Here is a 25,088-nt window from a genome sequence, read left to right as displayed (position 1 = left end):
ATGTGTTATATATACACACACCATAAAACTGAATTTTCACTGGTAAATAATACTCTACATTTAAGGAAGAAATAACACCAATTTTACAAAACCAGATCCAGAAAATTAAGAAGGAACATGTCCTAATTCATTCTACAAGGCCAGCATTATCCTACCAAAACCAAAGATAATCAAAGAAAACCACAATCAAAATTTCTCATGACCATAGATGAAAAAATTCCTAAAATTCTGGCAAGTCAAATTTAAAAATATATTAAAAGGTTAATACATTATGACCAAGTGGGGTTTATTCCTATAAGGCATGGCTGCTTTAGCATGCAAAAGTCAATTAATTTAATTCATATTATTAGTAGACTAAAAAAGAAAAATGATAAGATCATCTCAGTAGGTACAAAAAAAGCATTTGACAAAATCCAATATCGATTTATGATTTGAAATAAAAAAACAAAACTCTCAGCAGACTAGGAACACAAAGAAATTTCCTCAAACCTATACACAGTCCATGGGGTTGCTAGGAGTCGGACACGACTGAGCGACTTCACTTTCACTTTTCACTTTCATGCACTGGACAAGGAAATGGCAACCCACTCCAGTGTTTTGCCTGGAGAATCCCAGGGATGGCAGAGCCTGGTGGGCTGCCGTCTCTGGGGTCGCACAGAGTCGGACACGACTGAAGCGACTTAGCAGCAGCAGCAGCATACCTAACGTAACACTTAATGGTGAAAGAATGACTGCATGCCTCCCTACTATTAGGACAAAGCAAGAACATACACTCTAACCACTTCTATTCAACATTTTTCTGGAGTTTCTACCCAGTACAATAAGGCAAGTAAAAGAAATAAGAGGCATTAGACTGGAAAGGAAGAAAAAAACTATATTTACAGGCAAAATGGTTATCTATGTAGAAAATCCTACAAAATCCACAAAAAAACTTCTAGAACTATTAAGTCAGTTTTTCAAGGTCTCAAAACAGAAGATGAATAATCAGTAACAGTATTTTTATATCCTAGCAGCAAACAATCAGAAATTGAAATAATGTACTTGAGCATATTTAACTCTCAGTTGGTATGTGCTAGTCCTCTCTATCACTTGAAACATGCTAAATAACAAACAACAAAGAAACTCATTTGAAAACTCAAGGTAATAATACACTAAAGTGGTCTGAAAAGAAAGGTGGTAGACTCTCATCCAACTTATGTACTATAGATATACACTTAATTGGAAGTATCAAGATAACCTATTGTACCCTAACCTGAGTACCTGAAAAACTATCCCTAAGAAAAACTACATACTCAGTTTTCTATATTCTAGTTGACATTCAGGAAACTTAAATAAAGAAATAAAAGCATCATTTTAATAAAAACTTCAACAATCTGAATTATTTAAGTGCTTCTTTTATAAAATATAACATTCTAAAATCACTATCTTATGTTAATAATATATTTTATAGATTATCTTACGATCATAAAACTTTTAAATAAGGTATAGTTCATTAACATGACAACCAGCAACCCAAACTTTTACTTTAGGGTATGTATTTCATCAAGATTGCAGGGAGAAATATCAATAACCTCAGATATGCAGATGACACCACCCTTATGGCAGAAAGTGAAGAGGAACCAAAAAGCCTCTTGATGAGAGTGAAAGAGGAGAGTGAAAAAGTTGGCTTAAAGCTCAACATTCAGAAAACGAAGATCATGGCATCTGGTCCCATCACTTCATGGGAAATAGATGGGGAAACAGTGGAAACAGTGGCAGACTTTATTTTCTTGGGCTCCAAAATCACTGCAGATGGTGACTGAAGCCATGAAATTAAAAGACGCTTACTCCTTGGAAGGAAAGTTATGACCAGCCTAGATAGCACATTCAAAAGCAGAGACATTACTTTGCCAACAAGGGTCCATCTAGTCAGGGCTATGGTTTTTCCAGTAGTCATGTATGGATGTGAGAGTTGGACTGTGAAGAAAGCTGAGTGCCGAAGAATTGATGCTTTTGAACTGTGGTGCTGGAGAAGACTCTTGAGAGTCCCTTGGACTGCAAGGAGATCCAACCAGTCCATTCTGAAGATCAGTCCTGGGTGTTCTTTGGAAGGAATGATGCTAAAGCTGAAACTCCAGTACTTTGGCCACCTCATGCAAAGAGTTGACTCACTGGAAAAGACTCTGATGCTGGGAGGGATTGGGGGCAGGAGGAGAAGGGGACGACAGAGGATGAGATGGCTGGATGGCATCACCGACTCGATGGATGTGGGTTTGGGTGAACTCTGGGAGTTGGTGATGGACAGGGAGGCCTATCGTGCTGCGATTCATGGGGTCACAAAGAGTCGGACACGACTGAGTGACTGAACTGAACTGAAGTGAACTGAAGTATTTCATGAAGTTAGCCCACTGGAAAACAGCGCAAGTTAATTTAAGTTCTTGAGAAAACCCATTTCTTCAGCATTCTATTACATAGATAATAACTTGAGCTGATACAATCAAATCTTTCAGTGACTTTGCAACTAAAGTTGGATGAGAAAATAAATAGATAAAATGGAGGAGAGCAATCTGATAGGCACCGATCTTATTATGAAAAAATATTAATTAGCAGCCTAGACATCTGGAGGATAGAGGCATTTTCAAGCTTAATAGGCTTGAGTAAGCATATTCAACAATCAAGAAATGATATGTTTCCACCTAGATAACTATTCTACAATTAGTATACACTGACAGTCCACTAGATGAAACATGATACTTTAGTTATGGCCTCCTTGTCCTAACAGGAGTGTTTCCAAAATGATATTGACTTTTCTCTCTCTGGTCCCACCCCCTATCCCTAGTTTGACAGAGAGGAAGAAGGGCAGGCAGGCATGAAGATACTCTGTGTAAATTCTGTGATTCTACTAAGAGCAAAATCTTTACAGTATCATTCATGCCAAATTATCTTTAAACCTTTAATACATGTTTTTATACTTATATTGAGTGAAAACAATATTTAAAGACATTATATTTAAAAACAGAACAGAGCTTAGAGTAAGATTAGAAAAAAATCCAAGTTTAAATTTAGAAAGCCTGTGTTCAAGTCTTAGTTTTTGTCTCTTAGTGGGTAAGTGAATTTGGGCAAGCTTTCTAACCTCCCTGAGCTTCAGTTTCCCAATCTATAAAATAGGGATAATAGTTCTTGCCTTTTCTACCTGACAAAATTGCTTCAAGTATTAATGAGGCAAGTATATATGAAAGTGATTTATAAGTGTTATCCAAATTCATTTATTCCATAGCAATATCAATAAGAGCAATAAAAAGCATTGAATACTTCCTCTGTGTCAGGTACTGGGCTAGGGCCTTTATATGTATTTTCTTCCAATGATGATAATAATATTAATAATACATAACAATACTTATAATTTATTTACATTTATTAAGCATTTACCCTGTGCCCTATACTAGATCATAGGCAGACAGAGAAAACAAACTAGATTCTAGATCTTGTGGATCTCACTGGTAGGTGATACTGATGGGCTCAGAGAGTAAAAGAAGGAGCTACGAACTCTGCCTAGGTTACACAAATTCCAGCTTTAAACAGCATTGAAATTAGCTTTCAAAAGAACAGATCCATGGGGAGAAACTGTTTTCAGATGGTTCACTCTGCAGGATTACCCACTGTATAACTGTAGTGGGCAGAATGTGAGTTCAGCCCAAAACTGGAATTCCAGTTTTACAATTTACCATTTAAGATGGATTATTATGAATAAATAAGGGTTTACCAGACCAAAAAATGTTAAGTACTTAAGGTATTCCAGGGAGAAGGGATGAGTGCAAAGATACTTAAGTGTGAAAGAATAACGTATGTTTAGAGAATAATAAAAAATCAGAAGTCTTCCAGAAATTTGCCTTGTCTATCTGTCCCATTAACTCTACTAAGGTAAAGCAGTAGCAAAGATTACACAGTCGAATGGATAAAGAACTGAAGATTGGCAGAGTAGTTATGGAAGACCAACAAGGAACCACAAAACCGAAGATGCTGGGAGAAAATACTTGGAAATCATATATCTGCTGCTAGGAGATTTGTATCTAGAATATATAAAGAACTCCTACCACTGAATAATGAAAAGATTAATAACTCAACTAACAAATGGAGAACTGACCTGAAGAGACAGTTCTCCACAGGTGATATACAAATGGCCAGTGCAAAAGTGAAAAGATGCTCAATATCATTAGCACTCAGGAAAATACAAATCAAAACCATAAGATATCACTTCACACCTTCTAGTATGGCTATAATAAAAAAGACAGCTAACACATGTTGGGAAAAACATGAGGAAATTGGGATCCTTATACTATGCCAAAAGGAATTTAAAACACAGCCACTTGAGAAAACACTCTGGCAGTTGTTCAACAGATTAATCATACAATGATATATCACCCAGCAATTCCACTCTTGCTGCTGCTGCTGCTAAGTCGCTTCAGTCGTGTCTGACTGTGTGAGCCCATAGACAGCAGCCAACCGGGCTCTTAGGTATACACAAAAGATAAATGAAAACATGTTCATGCAGACACTTGTACATGAATGTTCATAGCATAATTATTCACAATAGCCCCAAAGTGGAAACAAACCAAATGTCCATAAATGGATGAGTGAATTTTTATAAAAGTGGTATATTCATAGAATGGAATATTATTTAGTTGTAAAAAAAAGAAGTACTGATGCATGCTACAGTGTGGGGGAACCTTGAAAACACCATTCTAAGTAAAAGAAACCAGTCACAAAAGACTACATGGTATATAATTCCATTTACGTGAAATATTCTGAATAGGCAAAACTATAGAGATAATGATTGTTACAGGTTAAGAAAGAGATTATGAGTAAATGGGGAATGACAGCTAATGGATACAGGTGATAATACAGATAATAATGTTCTACAATGGACTGTGGTGATATTTGCCAAACCTTGCAAATATGCTAAACCCAACTGAATCGTACACTTTTTGAAAGGGATGAATTTTATGATAGGTGAATGACATCTCCCTAAAGCTGTTATTTTTAAAAGTGAAGGTGTTAGGAAGGGTATGATTTGATGAATCACCATCAGTTCAGTCCAGTTCAGTCGCTCAGTCGTGTCCGACTCTTTGCAACCCCATGAATCGCAGCACACCAGGCCTCCCTGTCCATCACCAACTCCCGGAGTTCACTCAGACTCACGTCCATCGAGTCAGTGATGCCATCCAGCCATCTAATCCTCTGTCGTTCCCTCACCATAGGATGGGGTTTAAAAGATGTTAACAACCTGAGATAATAGCATGAAGCCAAAGGATGCAAATTTTCCATGAAAAATCACCAGAGTTGTAGCAGTAGTAAAGGAGTGAGGGAAGTGAAAAATCCTTGATTTCATCAATTATTACTTAAGCAAACCCTGGTTCTTACTTCAGTACAAGTATTTTGCACTGCTAACACAAATGAGAATCATGAATTCTCCTGGGATTTATTCAAGATTCTAGGAATCCAAGTGTATTAGGTATCAAAATTATTTCCAGGCACTTTCTTCAACAGCCTTGTTTCTTAGAGCCTATTTACTGGAGACAAATAATCTGCTAGAGCAGATCAAGCCAACCAGATGGGCACCTTATTTGGCACACCCATCACTTCTGATCAATGACATTTCCTCTGACACCTTCACTGTTTGGTTCAAACGGAAGGGAAATAAATGGATATTTATTATGCACCTTACTGTTCCATGACTTGCTGCATTTAATCTTCACATCTACTACCCACATTACAGATAAGGAAACTGGCCCAGAGAGTACAAAGACTTTCCCAAAGTCACATAACTAGCTGTAAGTGGTAAAACTCAGATTCTACTTTTTGCCTAAACTCATGTCCTTGCCACTACAGTTGTGCACTGGGGTATCCTTCAGAGTGAGACTTCTTTAAATAGTTTCTCCCCATGGATCTATTCCCCTGACAGCTACTTTCAATGCCTTTTGAAGCTGGAGCTTGTGCGATTACTAATTTTAAAACAATGATAACATTTACCCATTAAACACTTCTCTAGCTTGTTCCCTTGACAACCACACACCTAAGATTAGATACAAAAAAAAAAAAAAAAAACCAGTCTGCTAGTACTTGGACTTAAAAATCTCAGTTAGTGAGAACACAATTTTTAATAGACTTTTAAAGACACCGTACAATGTTTTTCAATAGCAATATGGAATAGTACCACTACATTACCACATGAAAAAATCAGTTGAAGAAAGAACAAACTCTCGGGTTACTCTCACGTTTCCATTCCCATCACTAGCCTAGACCAACAAAGGCCGAGCTGGCTCCCACCTCGAGTGTTTTTGATTCAAAAACTCTGGGGTGGGCCACAATACTCAGTTTAACAAGCCCTCCTCCTTGTGATTCTGATATGGAATAAGATCTGAGGACTACTGTTCTAAATCTTTTTGACTATACTAGAGTGGCTTTCACTATTTGATATAAAGTAAATTTTTAAAATTAGCAGGACCACAAAAATGGGCTTTAATCCATGACTATGGTCATGGATAGGGCAGAAGTATAGTGGAGGGGGTGAGTCTCTTTTTCTTTAGAGAAAGTACTTTAATGTAACCAAAAAACCTCTTCCTTTCATGTTTTTCCTGTTTGACCTCTCATTCTCCTCCTCCCATACTCTTGTAAAACCAACAGTTAAACCACTTACGTAGAACCTAAGATTCTGGGAGATGGGAAGCTTTTTTCCTTTCTGGCCCTCTCATTTCTATTGATGAATGAGGAACCATAAAATCCAGCTCCCATCAGAAACTGAAACATGGGGAAAATGAGATTTCAATGAATCACAGATGGGAACTTGAAGAAAATTTAGAAATCTGCTTCCCGAGTCATATTTTAGAGATAAGAAAAATGAATCCCAGAGACATTAATTAGCCACATAGCAAGTACAAGCCTCCTTCTCTCATTAAGCTATATACTATACTATATACTGCTTGACCATGATGGTTCTTGGCCAATGATATGCATGAAATTCATCTAGGGAGATTTCTTTTACAAATATATTTAGAAGGATTTATTTTCCTTACCTTAGTAATCTGAGAAGATTGATATAATTTAACTATATCTAAAAGAAATTTATGGACATCGAGCTTTATACTATATTCTCTAAGTCAGCAACACCCACAGAGGTCAAGGAGTGTCCACAGTACTCAGAAGTACTTGGACTGCCTATCCCTATGTTAAACAGCTCCATATCACACTTGTTGGTGTTCTTTTGGCTTTCTATTGTTTTTCTGTTCTTGCCTTTGATGTCAGTTATTACTTCTTGCATGTATCGGTGTGTTTGCCTCCAGAAGCCCTCAACCCTTCTCCTATATCCACAACTGTCAATGTGAGCTGAGACACCAAATAAATACAATCTCGAGAACTATGATAAAAGGTGATAGGAAAATAGGTTGTGAGTGAGGAACTAGAAAATTTAATGTGGGGGCTTTGTGATATTTACCCTCCTAAGACAACATGAAATTAAAAGATGCTTACTCCTTGGAAGGAAAGTTATGACCAACATAGACAGCATATTCAAAAGCAGAGACATTACTTTGCCAACAAAGGTCCATCTAGTCAAGGCTATGGTTTTTCCAGTGGTCATGTATGGATGTGAGAGTTGGACTATAAAGAAAGCTGAGTGCCAAAGTATTGATGCTTTTGAAATGTCGTGTTGGAGAAGACTCTTGAGAGTCCCTTGGACTGCAAGGAGATCCAACCAGTCCATTCTGAAGGAGATCAGCCCTGGGATCTCTTTGGAAGGAATGATGCTAAAGCTGAAACTCCAGTACTTTGGCCACCTCATGCAAAGAGTTGACTCACTGGAAAAGACTCTGATGCTGGGAGGGATTGGGGGCAGGAGGAGAAGGGGACGACAGAGGATGAGATGGCTGGATGGCATCACTGACTCGATGGACGTGAGTCTGGGTGAACTCCGGGAGTTGGTGATGGACAGGGAGGCCTGGCGTGCTGCAATTCATGGGGTCGCAGAGAGTCGGACACGACTGAGCGACTGAACTGAACTGAAGACAAAATGAAAAGCCAACATTGCCAGATACAACATTCTGTAAGAAAGTAGCATGAGAGCAAAATCTCCCTTACACAAATGAAATAAACAATGGATTCAGAATATCTTTTAACATCAGGAAGGCATATAATTTCCCCCCTCAAGGTTTCTCCTCTGTTTACATTTTTTTTTAATTAGTAAACTTTATTTTTTAAGAGCAGTTTTAGACTTCCCTGGTGGTCCAGCAGTCAAAATTCTGTGCTTCCAATGTGAGAGTGGTGCGGGTTTGATCCCTGGTCAGGGAACTAAGATCCCACATGCCACATCCCAGCACAGCCAATAAATAAAATAAAATAACTTTTACAAATTAAAAAATATAAGAGCAGTTTTAAGATCACAGCAAAAGTATACAGGGTTCCTGTCTACACACAGGCACAACATCTCCCACTAGTGACATCCCACACTATAAAAACCCTGGGTGGTTTTTGAAGCTATGTAAATAATGTAAAAGGGACAGTGAACTTACCTGTAACACCACAGAACTATGGGTATTGCTGGTAAAGATGCGTGTGGTTCCGGCCTTGGAAGATTGCAAATGGGAAGAGAGGCCCATTTCGCTGCTTCCAAGGGACAATTTCATGTGCTGGTCTTCCTCTTCCACTAGAGATCTGAAAAGGTTTTTAAATCAGAAGGAAAACCAAATGAAAACATGTCATATAATTCACAATAATGAGATGATTTAAAGAAACACTCATCGGATTATGTGCCAATCATCTGACTATGGAACACACATGAATGCTGTTGCATTATATTTTAGGCTCATATCATTCTATATCACAAAAGAAATAGATATATATTTGTAAAAAGCCTTCTGAGATCAGAAGAAATAGATGAGAACTAAGAAATCAACCTAACAGCTGACTCAAAACTATAATTACAAAGGGTTTATTTTTTCAGTGCCAGAGTTATTGCTCTGGGATTGTTTAGGTAGCAATACCATCAAATTGTATTATTTGCAGTTAAAATTTTTGGAATATCTACTTTTAGAAATAAAAATAATACTTGTCATTTATTGGACAATCACTGTATATACTTGTCAAGAAATTTACACACATGATCTCATATAATCCTCAAAGCAATCCACTGCAATAATATTACTATCATCTCCTTTTTATTAAGGGGAGGGAAAATGAGCCACAGAAGGGTTAAAAATTATTTACCTAAGGTCACAAAATTAGTAAAGTGACTGGGCCAGGATCTGAATCTAAATATAGTCTGTTTCCAAATTTCAAAGATCCCATAAATAAAAAAAACAAAGATTAACTGTGATATACTATACATTACTTCCTCTCATGTTACTGTAGTTCTAATTAACCCCAACTGAACAAACAGTTTTACACATGAGGGAATTCCCTGGTGGCCCAGTGGTTAAGACTCTGTGCTTTCACTGCTGAGAGCCCATGTTCGATCCCTGATTGGGAACTAAGATCCCACAAGCTGCAGAGCACAGCCAAATTTTTACACATGAAATAATTTCTTTTTCTTGAGAGTATCTCTCACCAAATAATCACTTGGGATTATTTAGCTAAATATCTTCAGCGTGGGCTTCCCTGATAGCTCAGTTGGTAAAGAATACATCTGCAATGCAAGAGACCTGAGTTTGATCCCTGGGTTTGGAAGATCCCCTGGAGAAGGGACAGGCTACCCGCTCCAATATTCTGGCCTGGAGAATTCCATGGACTGTATAGTCCATGGGGTTGCAAAGAGTCGGACCTGACTGAGCAACTTTCACTTTCACTTTCCTTCAGCTTTGTGGTTTTCCATCTTTCCAAACAAACAAATAATAAAAATAATAAATGTATATATCACATTGGCAATTTTTCAGGGGCCATAAAAAGCATTAGAGAACCTGTAGTCAACAGATCAGTTAGTTTCACAGAGAAAATGGCAAAACAATAGTTATAAGGCTTCAGGTTACACTAAAAATTGACCACCATGTACAACCTTTCATTATTCCTCAGACTCGGCAACTTCTGTTTCCTTAGGTATGTATTGCTTTGTTTCTGAATCACCTGCCTAAGAGTGGGAAGCCTGTGGCTCTGAACGGGTTTGTGCATTCATGATATAGACTGCTAAAATGGATATTAGGAAGGGAAGAAGGAAGAATGGATTTTCAAGTGCCAGAACTCTGTCTTTTTCCTATTTCTTTCTAACTTTCTGAAGGTTGAAGTATTGGTTTCTCTAACTCAGGTCTATCCAATACCATAAAGATTTCACCTTTCTCCCTATGATACCTATAGTCTACGTTGATCAGTTTTAACAGGAAAAAAAAGTTTTAAGACTATACTTTTAATAAAGTTTGTGCTTTCTGAATTCCAACACCAACCAAATGGCTTTAAATCCTGCAATAATTAGCAAAAATCTTGGCCTTCAGGGTGATGTCATTTCTTCTTAACAATATTAGAGCCATAGTATAACCAAAAAATGAATTAATAATATATAACTATGTTTTATTCAACTCTCATGGATATTTAATAAAGAAGAGGAAAATTTGAACAATATTTTAATAAGCATAAAAAATGAATATAGCTTTCCACTAGTTTCGGAAATAGCTTTTTAAAAGAATTAAATTATATACATGATATATAGCCTACACATACTCACAGATATTTTAACCAGTTTCTGCACACAGACATTTATAATTACAGAATCAAATGGAAAAGTGGCAAATAGAATGATGGTAACTGATATCCCTAACCAGAAAAATTCCATTCATCCAGGATTATTTTAATGGGACATTCAAGCAGAATGTTTCATTAGTTTCTGTATTCCCGACATAGAACCTGGCACATGAGAGGTTTAATATATCATCATTTCTATGGGTCAATCCAGAGACACTTATTTATCATGCAATGCTTTAAAGGACCATCAATTTTCATTTTATAGAACCACAGATGTAAACAGGACAGGAGTAAAGTTGAAACTGCACTGCCCCTATGACACATCCTGGAAATTGCTTTTTTTGAATAAACTGCAAACAACCACTTGCTTCATGTCAGTGGTCTCTTGCTCCTAAAATTGAAAGGCAGAATATGAAAACACAGTCCTTTCTTGGCAAGATAATATATCTGGCTTTCTAACTAATTACTTCAAAAGCTAAAGAAGCCTTTACTAAAATCATCTTCTTCATGATTTTTTATCAACATCTTTTGACTTTTTAACATTCACAACACTCCCTATTATTTCTGCATCAGTAACACCACATGTCATGTCAACCTCAGCAGATTCAATACTCCATCTCCTTTTCATTAAGTTTATTGACTGGATGCGAAGCGCATTGTTCTTCAGCATTGCAAGGAGGTGAAACCTCTCTGCAAACCCCAAGCCACAATTACATCAAACTATCCTTAAAGGAATGATTATCTGAGTAATTCTAAGAACAAATAACATTTTTTAATCTTATTTTTTCAAGTTATATTGGTTAGAAGCAATACAGGGACTAGTGGCCCTCAGTGGAGGGAGGGGAATCAAGGGGATTTTTGCCTCCCATCACCCCACGCCCATGCTTGGCCGTGTCTGGGCACATTTTACATGGTCGCTAGGTGGAGGCGGGGGTTGCTCCTCTCATCTAGTTGGACACTATGAAACATCCTACATCACACAAGAAAGGTCTCCACATCAAAGTTGTACTCAGGCAAAAATTTCAAGAATGCCAAGGTTGAGAAACCCTGATAGAGAGACATAACCTCCTCAGGACAATTTTTCTGAAGAAATTTCATGTTCTAAATAACTTCTCAGTCTGAGAGTTAACTCCATGAGGTAATGCTACCAGTCAGAAACACAGTAGAATTATTAATTACCACTATCTCTTCTAAGGCTACCTAATAATAGAATATCTCTGCTCTCCTCCAGTCTATCAATCTGAAAAATCAACTGTTTATGGGAGATAAGTAGATAACAGCTTTGAAGTTAATAAGACAATTATGCTTCCTCGGTGGCGCTAGTGGTAAAGAACCTTCCTGCCAATGCAGGAGACATAAGAGACATAAGGAGACATGAGACGCTGGTTTGATCCCTGGGTCCAGAAGATCCCCTGGAGGAGGGTGTAGCAACCCATTCCAGTATTCTTGCCTCTTCCCATGGATAGAGGAGCCTAGAGGGCTATAGTCCATAGGGTCGCAAAGAGTCGGACACAACTGAAGCGACTTAGCATGCACACAGGCTTTTGTTCTTTGCAAACTCATATAAGAATCATTCCTAACTCTGCTTAAAACAACTGTTATTTCGAGAGAAAGAAAACAATTGGTATTTGGATTCACTTTTACATGCCAATTTAGAATTAAGCTAACTCAGTCCAAATAGTCCCACTTCATCAAAACTGTTCAATTATTCATGGGTAAGATTGTGTTCATCAATTTTCTTTTGAAAAATTCGATCTTTTTCTTATAACGTCTATACATTACTACCACATCTTTCCCATCCACCCCACCACCACTGGACACATCTTATTTCCTAAACAATGACCAACCACAGAGCACAAAAGCAATCTTCCACAAAGTGTGCTTGAATCAGTCAACTGTACTTGCTCAAAGGGAACAATTACTTTTTTGAAGAGCATTAGGTAAAGAAGTACTGTTTGATCATCTTATTAAAAGCATTACAAAGGTGGTCAAACCAAACATACACAGACTATTGCACTCTTATTTGAAGACAAAGGAAATAGACAATCTAAGCAATTGTCACATGTTGGCAGGGTGACACTAACACTGCAATGCTGTCTCAAAGCCGTCCATATTTTAAAAAATTACCCCAAGGGAAACAGGTGTAAATGATATAAGGACACAATTCATAAATATATAGGTACAAATAATTAACAGATAGAAAATGCTCAACTCCAACCTCATTAGTATTCCAGAATATGCAAATTAAAGCAAACCTGTACACTTAAAGAGTAGAGAAGATATATTCTCAAAATTGCTAGTGCAAACACGTATTAAGCCCTTGTCATCTGCTTGGCACTGTTTATTCAATGGATTTTTTAATGAAAATTTAAAACTCATCAAATGTACAAATTCTTTTTTTTTTCACACTGAACACCATGTCAGTGAAGGACTGTGTATTACTGGTAGGTGGGCTAGAGCAAGAGTGGTCTGTCAATCTGGTTCAAATATGTTTTCAACAATGAATAACTCTAACAGTAGAGTTAACTGTTAGTAGAGCTAACAGTCTGGTAGATGTTCTGTGAAGAACCACGTACTTAGAATTCACAATAGCAGTCAGGTTTGTTGGTATGTCATATGGGAACAGGAAGAGTATCTCATATTTGCATCATTTGGCTCCAAAGCCTCAAATAGTCTTAGAACACTCATCAATTTCAATAAAACATGCTGATAGGATATATGTAAGACCATCAGAACAGGTGTCAAGTTGTTCCTTGTTTTTATTTCTGAGGGAAAAAAATAAGTCAATCAGAGAAAAACTAGAAAGGTAGAAGTATATCAATGCTTTTCTTTCTTTAGTTCCCAGTTTCACAGCACTTCTTATTGCTTCTGACTATTACATTACACAGTGATTAAGCCTAACAATGTATGTAATTCTAATAATGTAATAGCACTATAACAAAAGAACAGGGGTTTCTGAATTGGTGTCAAAAGTATTATTCAAATACTGCAATTTCCCAGAGTAATAATATCATTATAATTGAAAGTCAGTGCCATTGGGTTGGTGTGCAAGTACAGCAACAATAAGAAAACAAAAATAAAAGTCATGAATGGTATAACAACACAACAAGTCAGGTTGGTTAATCAAGGCACTGACTCATGCTTTCCACCACCCGTCCCCCAGAAAAATAAAATACATATTTCTCACACTCACAATTTAAAAAGAAAATCAAGAAAAAGGCTTTCTTCAAAGAAGAACTCCCCCGCCATTTGTTTTTCTGCTCTGAAACAGAGAAGTGTCTGCTAGCAGCAGCATTTGCTAAATGAAACATTTCTTGTGATAAAGTTGCATTGGCAGGTGGGGGAAAAATTCAGCCACCTGTTCTCACACTCATTTGAATTTGAGTGCTAAATCCGTCAAGGTATTTCCTTCCCCCATAAGAAATAAATTAAAAACTTAAGACGGTATTAGTCATTTCCCATTGATTTTTCTATAGATTCAAAATATGCATTCTGCATTGAATTCTAAAGATATTAATAAGCTTCCTACCACAAAAATTTAGAACTCTCCTTCAGCACCCCATCAAAACCTGAATCACATGCATGCACACACACACTCAATGACATTAAGAAGAAAAAGAAAGTATTTTTAAAAATCAGAAATTTTCCAATTCATGAAGTAAGCTAATGTATATATAATAAACCTGGTATTCTCTTTAAAAGAAAAACCTTTAAAACCTAAAATATTTAAAGATATGTCCCAACTAAAATTATTATTTATGGTACCACTGTACAAGGAAGTTATAAACATCATAGCAATTCCTCTTAAGAAAGTATAAACTAATCACTATTTCAGAAACTATGGAGAATGTATCTTCTTAAGAAGATGCCTGCCTCAAAGAAGCCAAGAAAGATAAAGCTTTCGTTATTTGTATTTTTTAATGACATAAATACATTATTGTCAGGTTTCAATAAATCTGCTAATGGAAATCTTTAGCATAGATGATATAAAATAGCTGCTAAACTTTCCAAGGCTTTCTTTTCTGCTGTAGCAATACCAGAGCCCACAAAAGAGGAGAAAAAGTTCAAGGTGATAGCGTCAGACTCTAAAGTGATTTTCCAAAGTAAAGAAGTTTCTTTATATGCAAATGTATGTCACATTTAAAATAAAATCACACTAATAAATAACTGATGTCAGTTTTAACATACGAATAAGATCGTCTACCCAGCACCTGCTGTGTACTAGGCAGTGTGCCAAACATGTTCTCTGTGCTGCTTAATCCTCGTAACAATCCCATTTTAAAGACAGGAAACTGAAGCTCAGTGAGTTTAAGGCCTCATGATGAATCTGGTAACGATTTGAACTTGAATCTGATTCCACAGCCCACATTGTTCTCACCACACCAAGCCTAAAAAACAAAGAGCAGAGAGTATAGGCCATGAAGCCTCAAGATGGACATTCCAATGTTTAATTTATAGACATGAGGATCGTTCTGTTACAGGGAACCAATTTGTTGGCTGAATTAGTTCAGGCTAAAATTACTCACTTTTACCACTACCTCCATAACAACCATACCAATGTTAAAAACCTCTCCATGCCATTCTCCCAACACATCTGGGGTTGGGAGGGAGCATATCCTAGGATATAACTCAGATCAAATTTAGGAAGAACTCAACATTACTGATACGAATATCTAAAAGAACAGATTCTGAATTCCAAAGCCATCCAATAGCCATCACAGAAATAGCACTATGACACAGATGAGGGAATTGGGCTAAACAAATGGGATGACAAATGATATTCTACTCTAACTTGATGAAAGTAAATTATCCAAACCATAAAGCATTGGCATTGAATATCTCAGTCCTGTTCTTGAAGTGAAGTTGTGCAGTCATGTCCTACTTTTTGCGACCCCATGGGCTGTAGCCCACCAGGCTCCTCAGTCCATGGGATTTTCCAGGCATGAATACTGGAGTAGGTTGCCATTTCCTTCTCCAGGGGATCTTCCCGACCCAGGGATCGAAACTGGGTCTCCGCATTGGAGGCAGATGCTTTACCATCTGAGCCACCAGGGCACTGTCAATTTAATGTTTGCTCCCTCTATATTTCAAAACTTAAGTCTTCCTTCATGTTTTAAAATCCATGTATCAATTAAACTACATCAAGTCTCATGCACCTAGACTAGAAAATTCTACTGTTTGGAAGCTTGGTTTATATAAATTTCTCATCATATTTGGATGAAAGATATAGATAGAAAGTGAAAGTCGCTAAGCCGTGTCCGACTCTTTGCAACCCCATGGACTATACAGTCCATGGAACTCCCCTGGCCAGAATAGTGGAGTGGGTAGCCATTCCCTCCTCCAGGGGGTCCTCCTAACCCAGGGATCGAACCCAGGTCTCCCACACTGCAGGCGGATTCTTTACCCGTTGAGCCATCAGGGAAGCCCCAATGGGTAGTTAAATAAATAGATGGTAGATAGATGGATGGAGAAGGCAATGGCACCCAACTCTAGTCCTCTTGCCTGGAAAATCCCCTGGGTTGAGGAGCCTGGTGGGCTGCAGTCCATGGGGTCGCTAAGAGTCGGACATGACTGAGCAACTTGACTTTCACTTTTCACTTTCGTGCATTGGAGAAGGAAATGGCAACCCACTCCAGTGTTCTTGCCTGGAGAATCCCAGGGACGGGGGAGCCTGGTGGGCTGCCGTCTATGCGGTCGCACAGAGTCGGACACGACTGAAGCGACTTAGCAGCAGCAGCATCAGCAGATAGATGGATAGACAGACAGAAGTAGAAACAAAAAGAATAAGCAAAAGAATGAGTTCTACTTGAAACTAATGTAACATTGTAAATCAACCACACTACTTTTTAATAAATGAATTCTGAATGCTGATTCTGTATCTACTACCTAAAAAAGTGAAGTCTCAGTCAAAACTGCCCCGCCTTAAGAAGCCATATAAGGTGAGAGAGTACACAAGTGGTGCTGGTGGGAGGCAGACAGCAACATGGACATGCAGTTCAGGTGAACAGCACAGGCTCCCATCACAGTCAACAGTTTCCTTCCCAGCACTCAGAAGAGAGAGTTACAACCCTCTAAAAGGATGCTCCCTACCCCACTACAGCCAGCACCAGCCCAGCTATGAAGAAGTTGAGCTATACCTGAGGCCAGGAGCATGCCTTCTCCTTCTTCAATCCCCCAAAAAAGAAACTGGAACGAGAACTCTGACACCCCGGCCACCTTTCTATAAAGGAGCGTTTTGCTCCCAGAGGATTTATTAACCAAGGTGTCATTTTACTCCTATTATCTGTAACTCACTAACTTTGAAATTTGACTATGGTGCTATGGTGCGTTTCAAGGGAAAACCGTATTATTAAGGACTTGGGCTTTTACCTGCCTAAAATTTCAGTTTATGAAATATTCAAATATCCAAGTTATCCAATTTTAGAGTTTATTATAAAGGCAGATTCCACAAGCTCAAAACCAATTAGAAATCACTGAGACAAATCTCTCTGGGAACAGGAGGAATCATTAATCAAGTGGTAAAAATCCAATCCATTTCTGTCTTTTCTGAATTTCCTAGTTATATTCAACTTCATGAAGTCAATAATTCATGACCATGTCTTAAGGGAATGTTTATTTCTCTTTTAAAAGGAAACATGATAATAATAACAAGGAGTAAGACTTTCCAACCTAAAAGTAATAGCCAATTGTACTTCATGTTTTAAGAATTACAATTGGCAGCTCTATGAGTCCCACTGATTCTATCTTCAAAGACTATAATAAACGTAACAAATCTCATTCTTGATTTTGCAATGACCTAGAGGCACCCCTAATTATTTCAATGAATATATCAAATCATTTAAATGTTTAATATGATTTCATCAAATCGATGTTTTATTATGACAGCCAATATTTTTAAGAGAAAAGAAGGTAATACAAAAAGAGAAATCAGAAGATAAAGTCTTAACCCCAAGAGTCTGGGAATCACACTAAGAATAGTTCTCCCAAGCCTGTCTCAGATATGAAGCTTAGAGAAGCAAAAAGTAATATTAGTACAACTTTTCATATTGGAATTATTTTCCATTTTGTACATATTTGCTTCACCATTAAAGTTTTTCTTTCGTTGTGTTGTTTATTTTTAGAGTATTTATTTGGCTGCCCCAGGTCTTAGTTGTGGCACGTGGGAGGGACCTAGTTCCCTGACCAGGCATCGGACCCGGGTACTCTGCGTTGGGAGTGCAGTCCTAGCCACTGGACCACCAGGGGAGTCCCCGTTTTTGTTTGTTTGTTTTTTGGTCGAGCCCTGCAGCATGTGGAATCATAGTTCCTCAAACAGGGATGGAATCCATCCCCTTTGTATTGGAAGCAAAGTCTTAACTACTGGACTACCAGGGAAGTCTCATCATTAAGGCTTTTTAAATTAAACTTTGCTATAAGACTTTGTTATCCATCTTGTACAATGCTTACCATAAAGAAACATAACCAGTTATTCCTGACCTTAAGTTCTTAGGTTGTTAGAAGATGAAAAAAACCTTATTGTCACAGCCCACTCACCTATCTACACATTCAAGCATATTCTAAGAGAAGAAATGCGGAAATGGCTTGATTTTTCTCCTGAAATGCCATCCAGAACCTCCACTTGACTACAGTCCTAGAAAACTATTTTAACTAAGATCACTGTATTGGTCATCTGCAGTCAACATCACAATGCAATTTCATGATCTAACTACAGACAGCTCTATTAATGTGAGTAACAAAAATTGCTCTATAAAAATACTTTCATAAGATTTTGTCCACTGTGCAGGAAGGAGTCTTTTGAATAAAGTATTTATGTACCATGACTATATTTGTTGACCCCAAATATTAAGTATTCTTAATAAAACTGGTAACGACTTCCTGGAAGGCAGACTGGTTATTTTTTTAAGAGAGTAGAAGCAAATTATAATTCATTGAGGAGTTTGCCACTTCGGGGGTAAGGTGTTTCTTTTTACGAACATAATGGTCTCTGGCTTAAAGAGTTTGTGTTCTTGGGTGGAACTCAAAAAGGGTCAAGGCAGACCATATCCTTTAAGCAGTATGACCGTAGGCATCCAACACTCACATTTCCCAGTCAACTAAGTGGGAATTCTGAAATAGAAGCCAACTGGAGCATTTTCAGACCATGTGTGTATGTGTCTTGCTGAAGCAATCTATGAATTGTGAAGCTGTAATGAAGTACTGCCTCAAACTGTTTGTGACATATATAACTGAAGGATATTAAGCAAGAAAGAAGCATTCCCTTCCTTTCCTTCCTTCCATACTGTCCTTTAAACTAATGTTTCATACCCCAATTTATAATTTCTGACTCTCAAATTATAGGTGAGAAGGAGGTGAAGAATCACCAAGCAGATGAAGAGAACAGGGTCAAGGTGTCAAGTTTGCTCAGCTAGTTGGAAAATGCTAGCCTAAATGCTATTCCCCCTCAAATCACCCCGTCTATAACAAGCTATTTCTTGAAGCAATAATTCATTTTTAAATGTTCAAAAGCTAGTATTTTTATAGATCATGCTTTAAGGAGAAAATTGGCTTATTTAAAGATACTCTCAATGGAAAAATTTGACTACATAGTTCTTAATGATCATTCCTGGAAGCTTAGTCAGTCAGAAGAAAGTTTAGGAATCTCAAATGTATCTAGATGTCATGCATTCAAGAGAGACATAGATAGGATATTCTGGATTCTAAAAGTGTTATCATCAAAATATTTCAGTCATCTTTGACTCCTGGTTCTCTCCCATCTCCTATATCCAGGCAACTGACAAAGTACTACTAAGTGTCTCTCTAGTATGCATCTATCTTTCACCACCTCTCCACCCTCACTGTCCCTGCCACACTTTGGGTATCTATTACTTCTTCCTTGGATTTGGTTATTAACGTATTTGTTACAGTACAACTTCTTCACATACTGCGGCTGTATTTATAGCTCTGAAAGTCACTTCCTTGCTCAAAAGTATTCAATGACTCCGCTCTGCTTGCTGAACAAAAGTCAAATCTTACACTCTTGGATTCCAGGCTTTTTGGACTAGCCCTCTTTAACTAGTTGTACATTCTGGCAAATAATTCAAAGCAAATATATATTTAATGATTGTAAATAAAAATTAAATTTATTCACAAACTATCAATTGTTTTGCTTTAGAATATGTTGTTTTCATATGTTAGTAACTGCTATGCTGTTTTTTTTCTATTGTTAACCAAGTAATGTATAAAAGCATTTATTTAAAATATTTCTGATAGAAGGGAAAGTTAGTTAATTTAAATTTAATATCTGCTGGGAGTTCCCAGATTTCCCAGTGGTTAGGACTCAGTGCCATGGCCCCAGGTTGAATCTCCAGTGGAGGAACTACAACCCCACGAGCCACAGAACACAGCCAAAAAATATATATATATATCATCTGTTAAACCTTTACATTTGGTCTAGCCTCTTTAAGTATAAAACAATTCAGAACATAAGTAAATGTGCATGATTTTCTGAGTATTGATCTTAAGTTTATTTCTCCTAAAACCTAGTCAGATTTCTTTTTATCTTAGTCAGCCCTTTCTGTTTTCAAACTATACACAGAAAACACATTATCATTTAGGTGCAACCATACTAGTTTTAAAACATGAATTTGTCTAAAATACTTTTCCCCACCATGGTAAAGGACGTGTGAAAATAAGCCAAATAAATCTCAACTTTGCTGCCTTGGAAGATATCATAATCTTACTTTCTTTATCAGATTACAATTTGATGAACCATGACTAAAATATTCTAGTCACTGGTAAATTGCTTCTGCTAAAATTACTTTCAGTCTGTGCCAGCATCATGGTATTCATCAGTAAGCAAGGAGCAGAATCAGGATTTTGGATTAGCTCTTTTCATAGGAAAGATAGCTGTAACTTACTCTCTAATAAGACTGTAATATATTAGATTCCTCTATATATGAAATGAAGATATGCAACACACTTTTAAGTGAAATAATTTGCACAAGGCTACAGACCTAAAAATTACTCTCTCTGAATTCGTTCACCAACTCAACATTTGAACACAGGCCAGGCCCTGCACTAGGAGACAGGTATAAAAGAGCAGGTGGGATACTTGCTTGCAGAGATTACAGTAAAAGAGAGAATTACTTTGCAAAGGACTAAATGTTATAAAAATAATAATAAATTATCAACATTATCTACTAACAAATTCTACATTTCATAATTTATATAAGCTACAGTAACAAAACTAATTACATACTTGCTCCCTGGTACAGAAGTGTATCAGTTCATATTTAGCATATAAGCACCAAATTTAAAAAAAGTAAATAACATCAAATTTCCTTAGTTATTTTATTTGAAAGGATTATCCATCCCAGATCAGGCTGTCTGCAAGGCTGGATCAGCAGTCAAATAATATCCACTATGCAAAAATATAATCTGTAATTATAATTACAGGAAAGAAAGCCAAACGTATGATGATTGATGGTACATCACATGATTTGAAAAAAAGTCTCTAATTATATCTATATACTTCAGCAATATGCCTACAAAAGATATGCTAATGAGCCAGGTCACTGGTCTACTTAAGATGAAAATTTTGGTTCCAGTTCCATGAACCTTTGTTTAGCTGTGAATCATTCAGAAATGACTGCACACACACATCCTTTCAGGGAAAATACTCATAATGAATAAAATGACTTCAATTTGGTGATGCTAAGGCATTGTCTATTGGATAATCTACTTACAACCTAAAATATCCATATACTCTTCAAAACTGTATTTCAGATTTTTTAAAGAATGTTATTTTTTTAATATTTATTTACATGCCTGTGTGAGGACTTAGTTGCAGCATACAGGATCTCTGATCTTTGTTGTAGCATGTGGGATCTTTAATTGCAGCATGTGGGATCTAGTTCCCTGAACAAGGATCAAACCTGGCCCCCCGGCATTGGAGGCATCGAGTTTTAGCCACTGGACCACCAGGGGAGTCCCTCAAATATTCTGCAGGTCCACCGAAACTAAAGCTAGGTCAAACTGTGAGTTAATTAGGAAAACGGCTCAATGCAATACAAGAGAAAAATCTCTAGTATAATCACATCTATAAAGAGAAATCTAGTTGAGGTTTTTGTAGTAAACTGCTTTTTAACATTAATTTGTAATACAATTGATGAAACAGGATGAAGTAATAAAAAGGAAATATAAACTAAGACTGGGTTAAATCATCAAATACAAATGTATACAGATGGTGGAAAACTGACCAGACTTAAATATCACATTCTCTTTCTAGGTACAATGGTATGACAAAGAATGATTTCTAAGGTTCCTCCCAGCTCTTGGATTCAAAGAATCCTGAATAAGATACTTAGGCTCTTTTTAAGATGCCATGTTCTGATCTCATGGGTCAGTGAAAAGCACTATATTTTTAAAACCAACCAAACAAACAAAACCAAAGAGTGAAAATAGAAGATGTTACAGGGCAAGTTGTAAATGAGCAAAGGTCATTTAGAATTTGTAGAAATATCCTTAGTGAGAGACTTTCAAGTGGGGAAGAAGGAGGGGGAGGGAGCAAAGAAGGACACAGTGATGGCCAAGGCACTAGTTTAGCCCAGTTGCCAACAACAGATGAGCTCGCCACTCTAATACGTCATTCTTGTAATGTTTCATTTTCAAAATTTTATTGTTCTAAAATACCGTATTCATGGGACTTGGCAGTCTGGTGGTTAAGATTCCATTCTTCTAGGGCAGGGGGGCGTGGGTTTGATTCCCTGGTTGGGAAACTAAGAGCTCACATACCGAGAGAGCTGCCTGGCCAAAACAAACAAACAAAAAAATCCCCTGTGGTATTTAAAGCTTTTAAACCAAAATCTCAATCGAGTCCCTGCATCTTCCAATCTAATCACATGTGTCCTTAAAAGTGGAAGAGAAAGGCAGAAGAGGTAGGGTCAGAGAGAGAGAGATGTGAAAAAGACTCTTGCCATTGCTGGCAATGAAGATGGAGGAAGGGAGCCAGAAGCCAAGGAATGCTGGCGGCCCCTACAAACTGAGATCAACTATTGGATTACAGACAGCAAGAAGATGGGGACCTTGGTGGTCGTACAGCTGCAAAGAACTGAACTCTGTCAGTGATCCAAATGAGCAGGAAATGCATGCTCCCCTAGAGAATCAGAAGCAAACACGGCCCTGCCATCACCTTGATTTTAGCCCAGTGTGCAACAGCTACAGCACTGTCAATGGCAGCTAATTACCAGGCGGGAAAAGGTGGGTGGCCAATGAAAGTAGAACAATACTTCAAAAGAAATAGGAAATAAGAGGCTAATGCTGGTATCATATCAGTTAAGTAAAGATTATTGCCCCACTACTTTCCTGTAATTTCACCCCTTGACTGTACCACAAAGTAGAGCTATCTTGTTCCTATACCACCATCCAATTCAAGAAAGTTTATCTCATCTGTCACACTTCTTTGTTCTTCGAATCCTAGTGAGATATTTCCTAATTAGGAGATGGCATGAAAGTAGCAAAACTCTATGAAAACAAAAAGGCATTAGAGAAGCCAAGATCATTGAAATCAAGACCTGCATTTGAATTCTCACTTCACCTCTTACTTGAAGTGTGACATTGAGCAAGTTAATTAACTTCTTGGAACCACCATGCCCATAGTGTAAAACAGGGAGAAGACTTACCTTTCTGGAGTATTTGGGAGGCAGCTGACAAAGTGCTTGGCTTTTTTTGTTGGTTTTTTTTTTTTTTTTTTTTTAACTGGAAAAGGAAGGACTTACTTCTTGCAACAAGTAAGGAGAACACCTGGAACCTTTCCCAAAGGAGTGTCTTCCCGGACAGCAAACTTTGGGAAGTTTTAACAAAATGCTTGTACTCTAATATTAGAACTCAATAAACTGTATTACATTTAACTATGTTAAACCAGCACATTTTAAATACTGGAAATAAATACATTTCATATGAAATTTATAACATCTGTTATATAGGTAGATCAAGAGTTCTGAAAGTTGTTTTTATTTACATTGTTCTTATGGAAAGATATTTCATTTCTCCACTGAACCATATAAAAAGTATTGTACAACAAGTTGGCTATCTCCTGTCTTACCATACCATAAATGTGATAAAATTGGGTAAAAACAACATATACCCTAATCATAGTAAGTCACGCCAGTGAAAATATTTTACTATAGTAGGAAACATAATATAATTTTATTTTTCACTAAGATTACATCACATAGTCTGGGATCAAATTGCTGATGCTTTGTAAAGGTAAAAATAGATACACTTGTATGCTATAAAGCACCTAAGCCCTGTCCAACTTAAAGGATGGTACTTTGTTCTTCTTCTTTAAAAAGGTGACTCTCAAGTTTAAACGTAAATTACATCATTTTCCACCTTATGGAATATGCATTTCCTTTTTTGTTTACAAACTGGGGTATAACTGACATACATTATATTAGTTCCAGGTATACCACATAATGATTCAATATTTGTATATATTGTGAAATGATCACAATAGGAATATGCACTTTAAAATGTTATCTATATCCAATTCATATCTCCTCTGTTAGCCCAGACACATTTCTCCTCTGTAGTATTTTTACCATCATTAAATTATTATCATTACTGAAAGTATAGTAAACAAAAATGTTATTTAAACTTGTTTTGGTTTAGAATTTTCACAGCAGTAAAATAAATTAAGCAATTTAACTGTTTATAAATATAGGATGGAAGATAAAGAACAGTCATTTTGAATAACTGCAAGGACTATATCCATAATACCCAGCAGAGTTATTCCTAACACATACCAGGCAGTGAATAACTTCTGAATATCATAAACTCAATATACAGGTGATTGAAAAAGAACTGAGCTCTTTCAAAAGTAGATTGCTCAGTAACTTCTTTATGTACTGATTGCCCAAGAATCTCACATTTATACCACCTCATTCTCAGCCTTGAGGAAATAAAAGCAGTACACTGTGGTTGCTATTTCAATTTAAAATATCAGCATGTACAGTGCTTGTAATTCCTGACTTTTCACCAGAAGTAATAAAGCCATTAATACAAATAAAATACTTGCCTATCTCTTAGTTCTTTTTTTTTTCCTTCCCCCTAACTTGGCCCTAAATAGTCTCATCTAAATATTCTAAATTTCAAGCAGAATGTCTAGAATTCTTATTAACTTCAGACTTCCCATGATGATAAAAGATCTGCATTTCCACCTCTCTTCCCTCTGGGGAAATGTTTTGAGCAGTACTTGGAGGTAACGTTCATTTATTTAGACATAAAATACAAGGAATCTAGATAAATTATTGACAAGTAACATTCTTGGAATTTTCTGAAAGCATCAGAAATACTAGCTTTCTGTCTTGCAAATTTCTTGTGTCTAATAATCTTCAGTTACATTAAATAAT

At 37.0% G+C, this 25,088-nt stretch overlaps 1 protein-coding gene across 8 annotated transcripts in view; it reads right to left on the bottom strand.

Moving 5' to 3' along the window:
- Positions 1–25,088, bottom strand: part of KLHL13 (kelch like family member 13) — a 196,546-nt gene that overhangs the window by 31,155 nt on the left and 140,303 nt on the right. For all 8 annotated transcript variants that reach the window (XM_086388275.1, XM_086388281.1, XM_086388280.1 and 5 more), the window contains one exon: positions 8,544–8,685. In XM_086388275.1, coding sequence (XP_086244401.1) covers positions 8,544–8,685 — 142 coding nt within the window. The remainder of the gene's footprint in view (positions 1–8,543; positions 8,686–25,088) is intronic.

This window comes from Bos grunniens, chromosome X (assembly GCF_055505025.1).
Source record: "Bos grunniens cultivar Pamir isolate PY7600 chromosome X, Bosgru_T2T1.0, whole genome shotgun sequence".
In the NCBI taxonomy this organism is placed as follows: domain Eukaryota; kingdom Metazoa; phylum Chordata; class Mammalia; order Artiodactyla; family Bovidae; genus Bos; species Bos grunniens.
The sequence above is the reverse complement of the archived record's forward strand: the minus strand, read 5'-3'. Positions and strand labels throughout refer to the sequence as shown.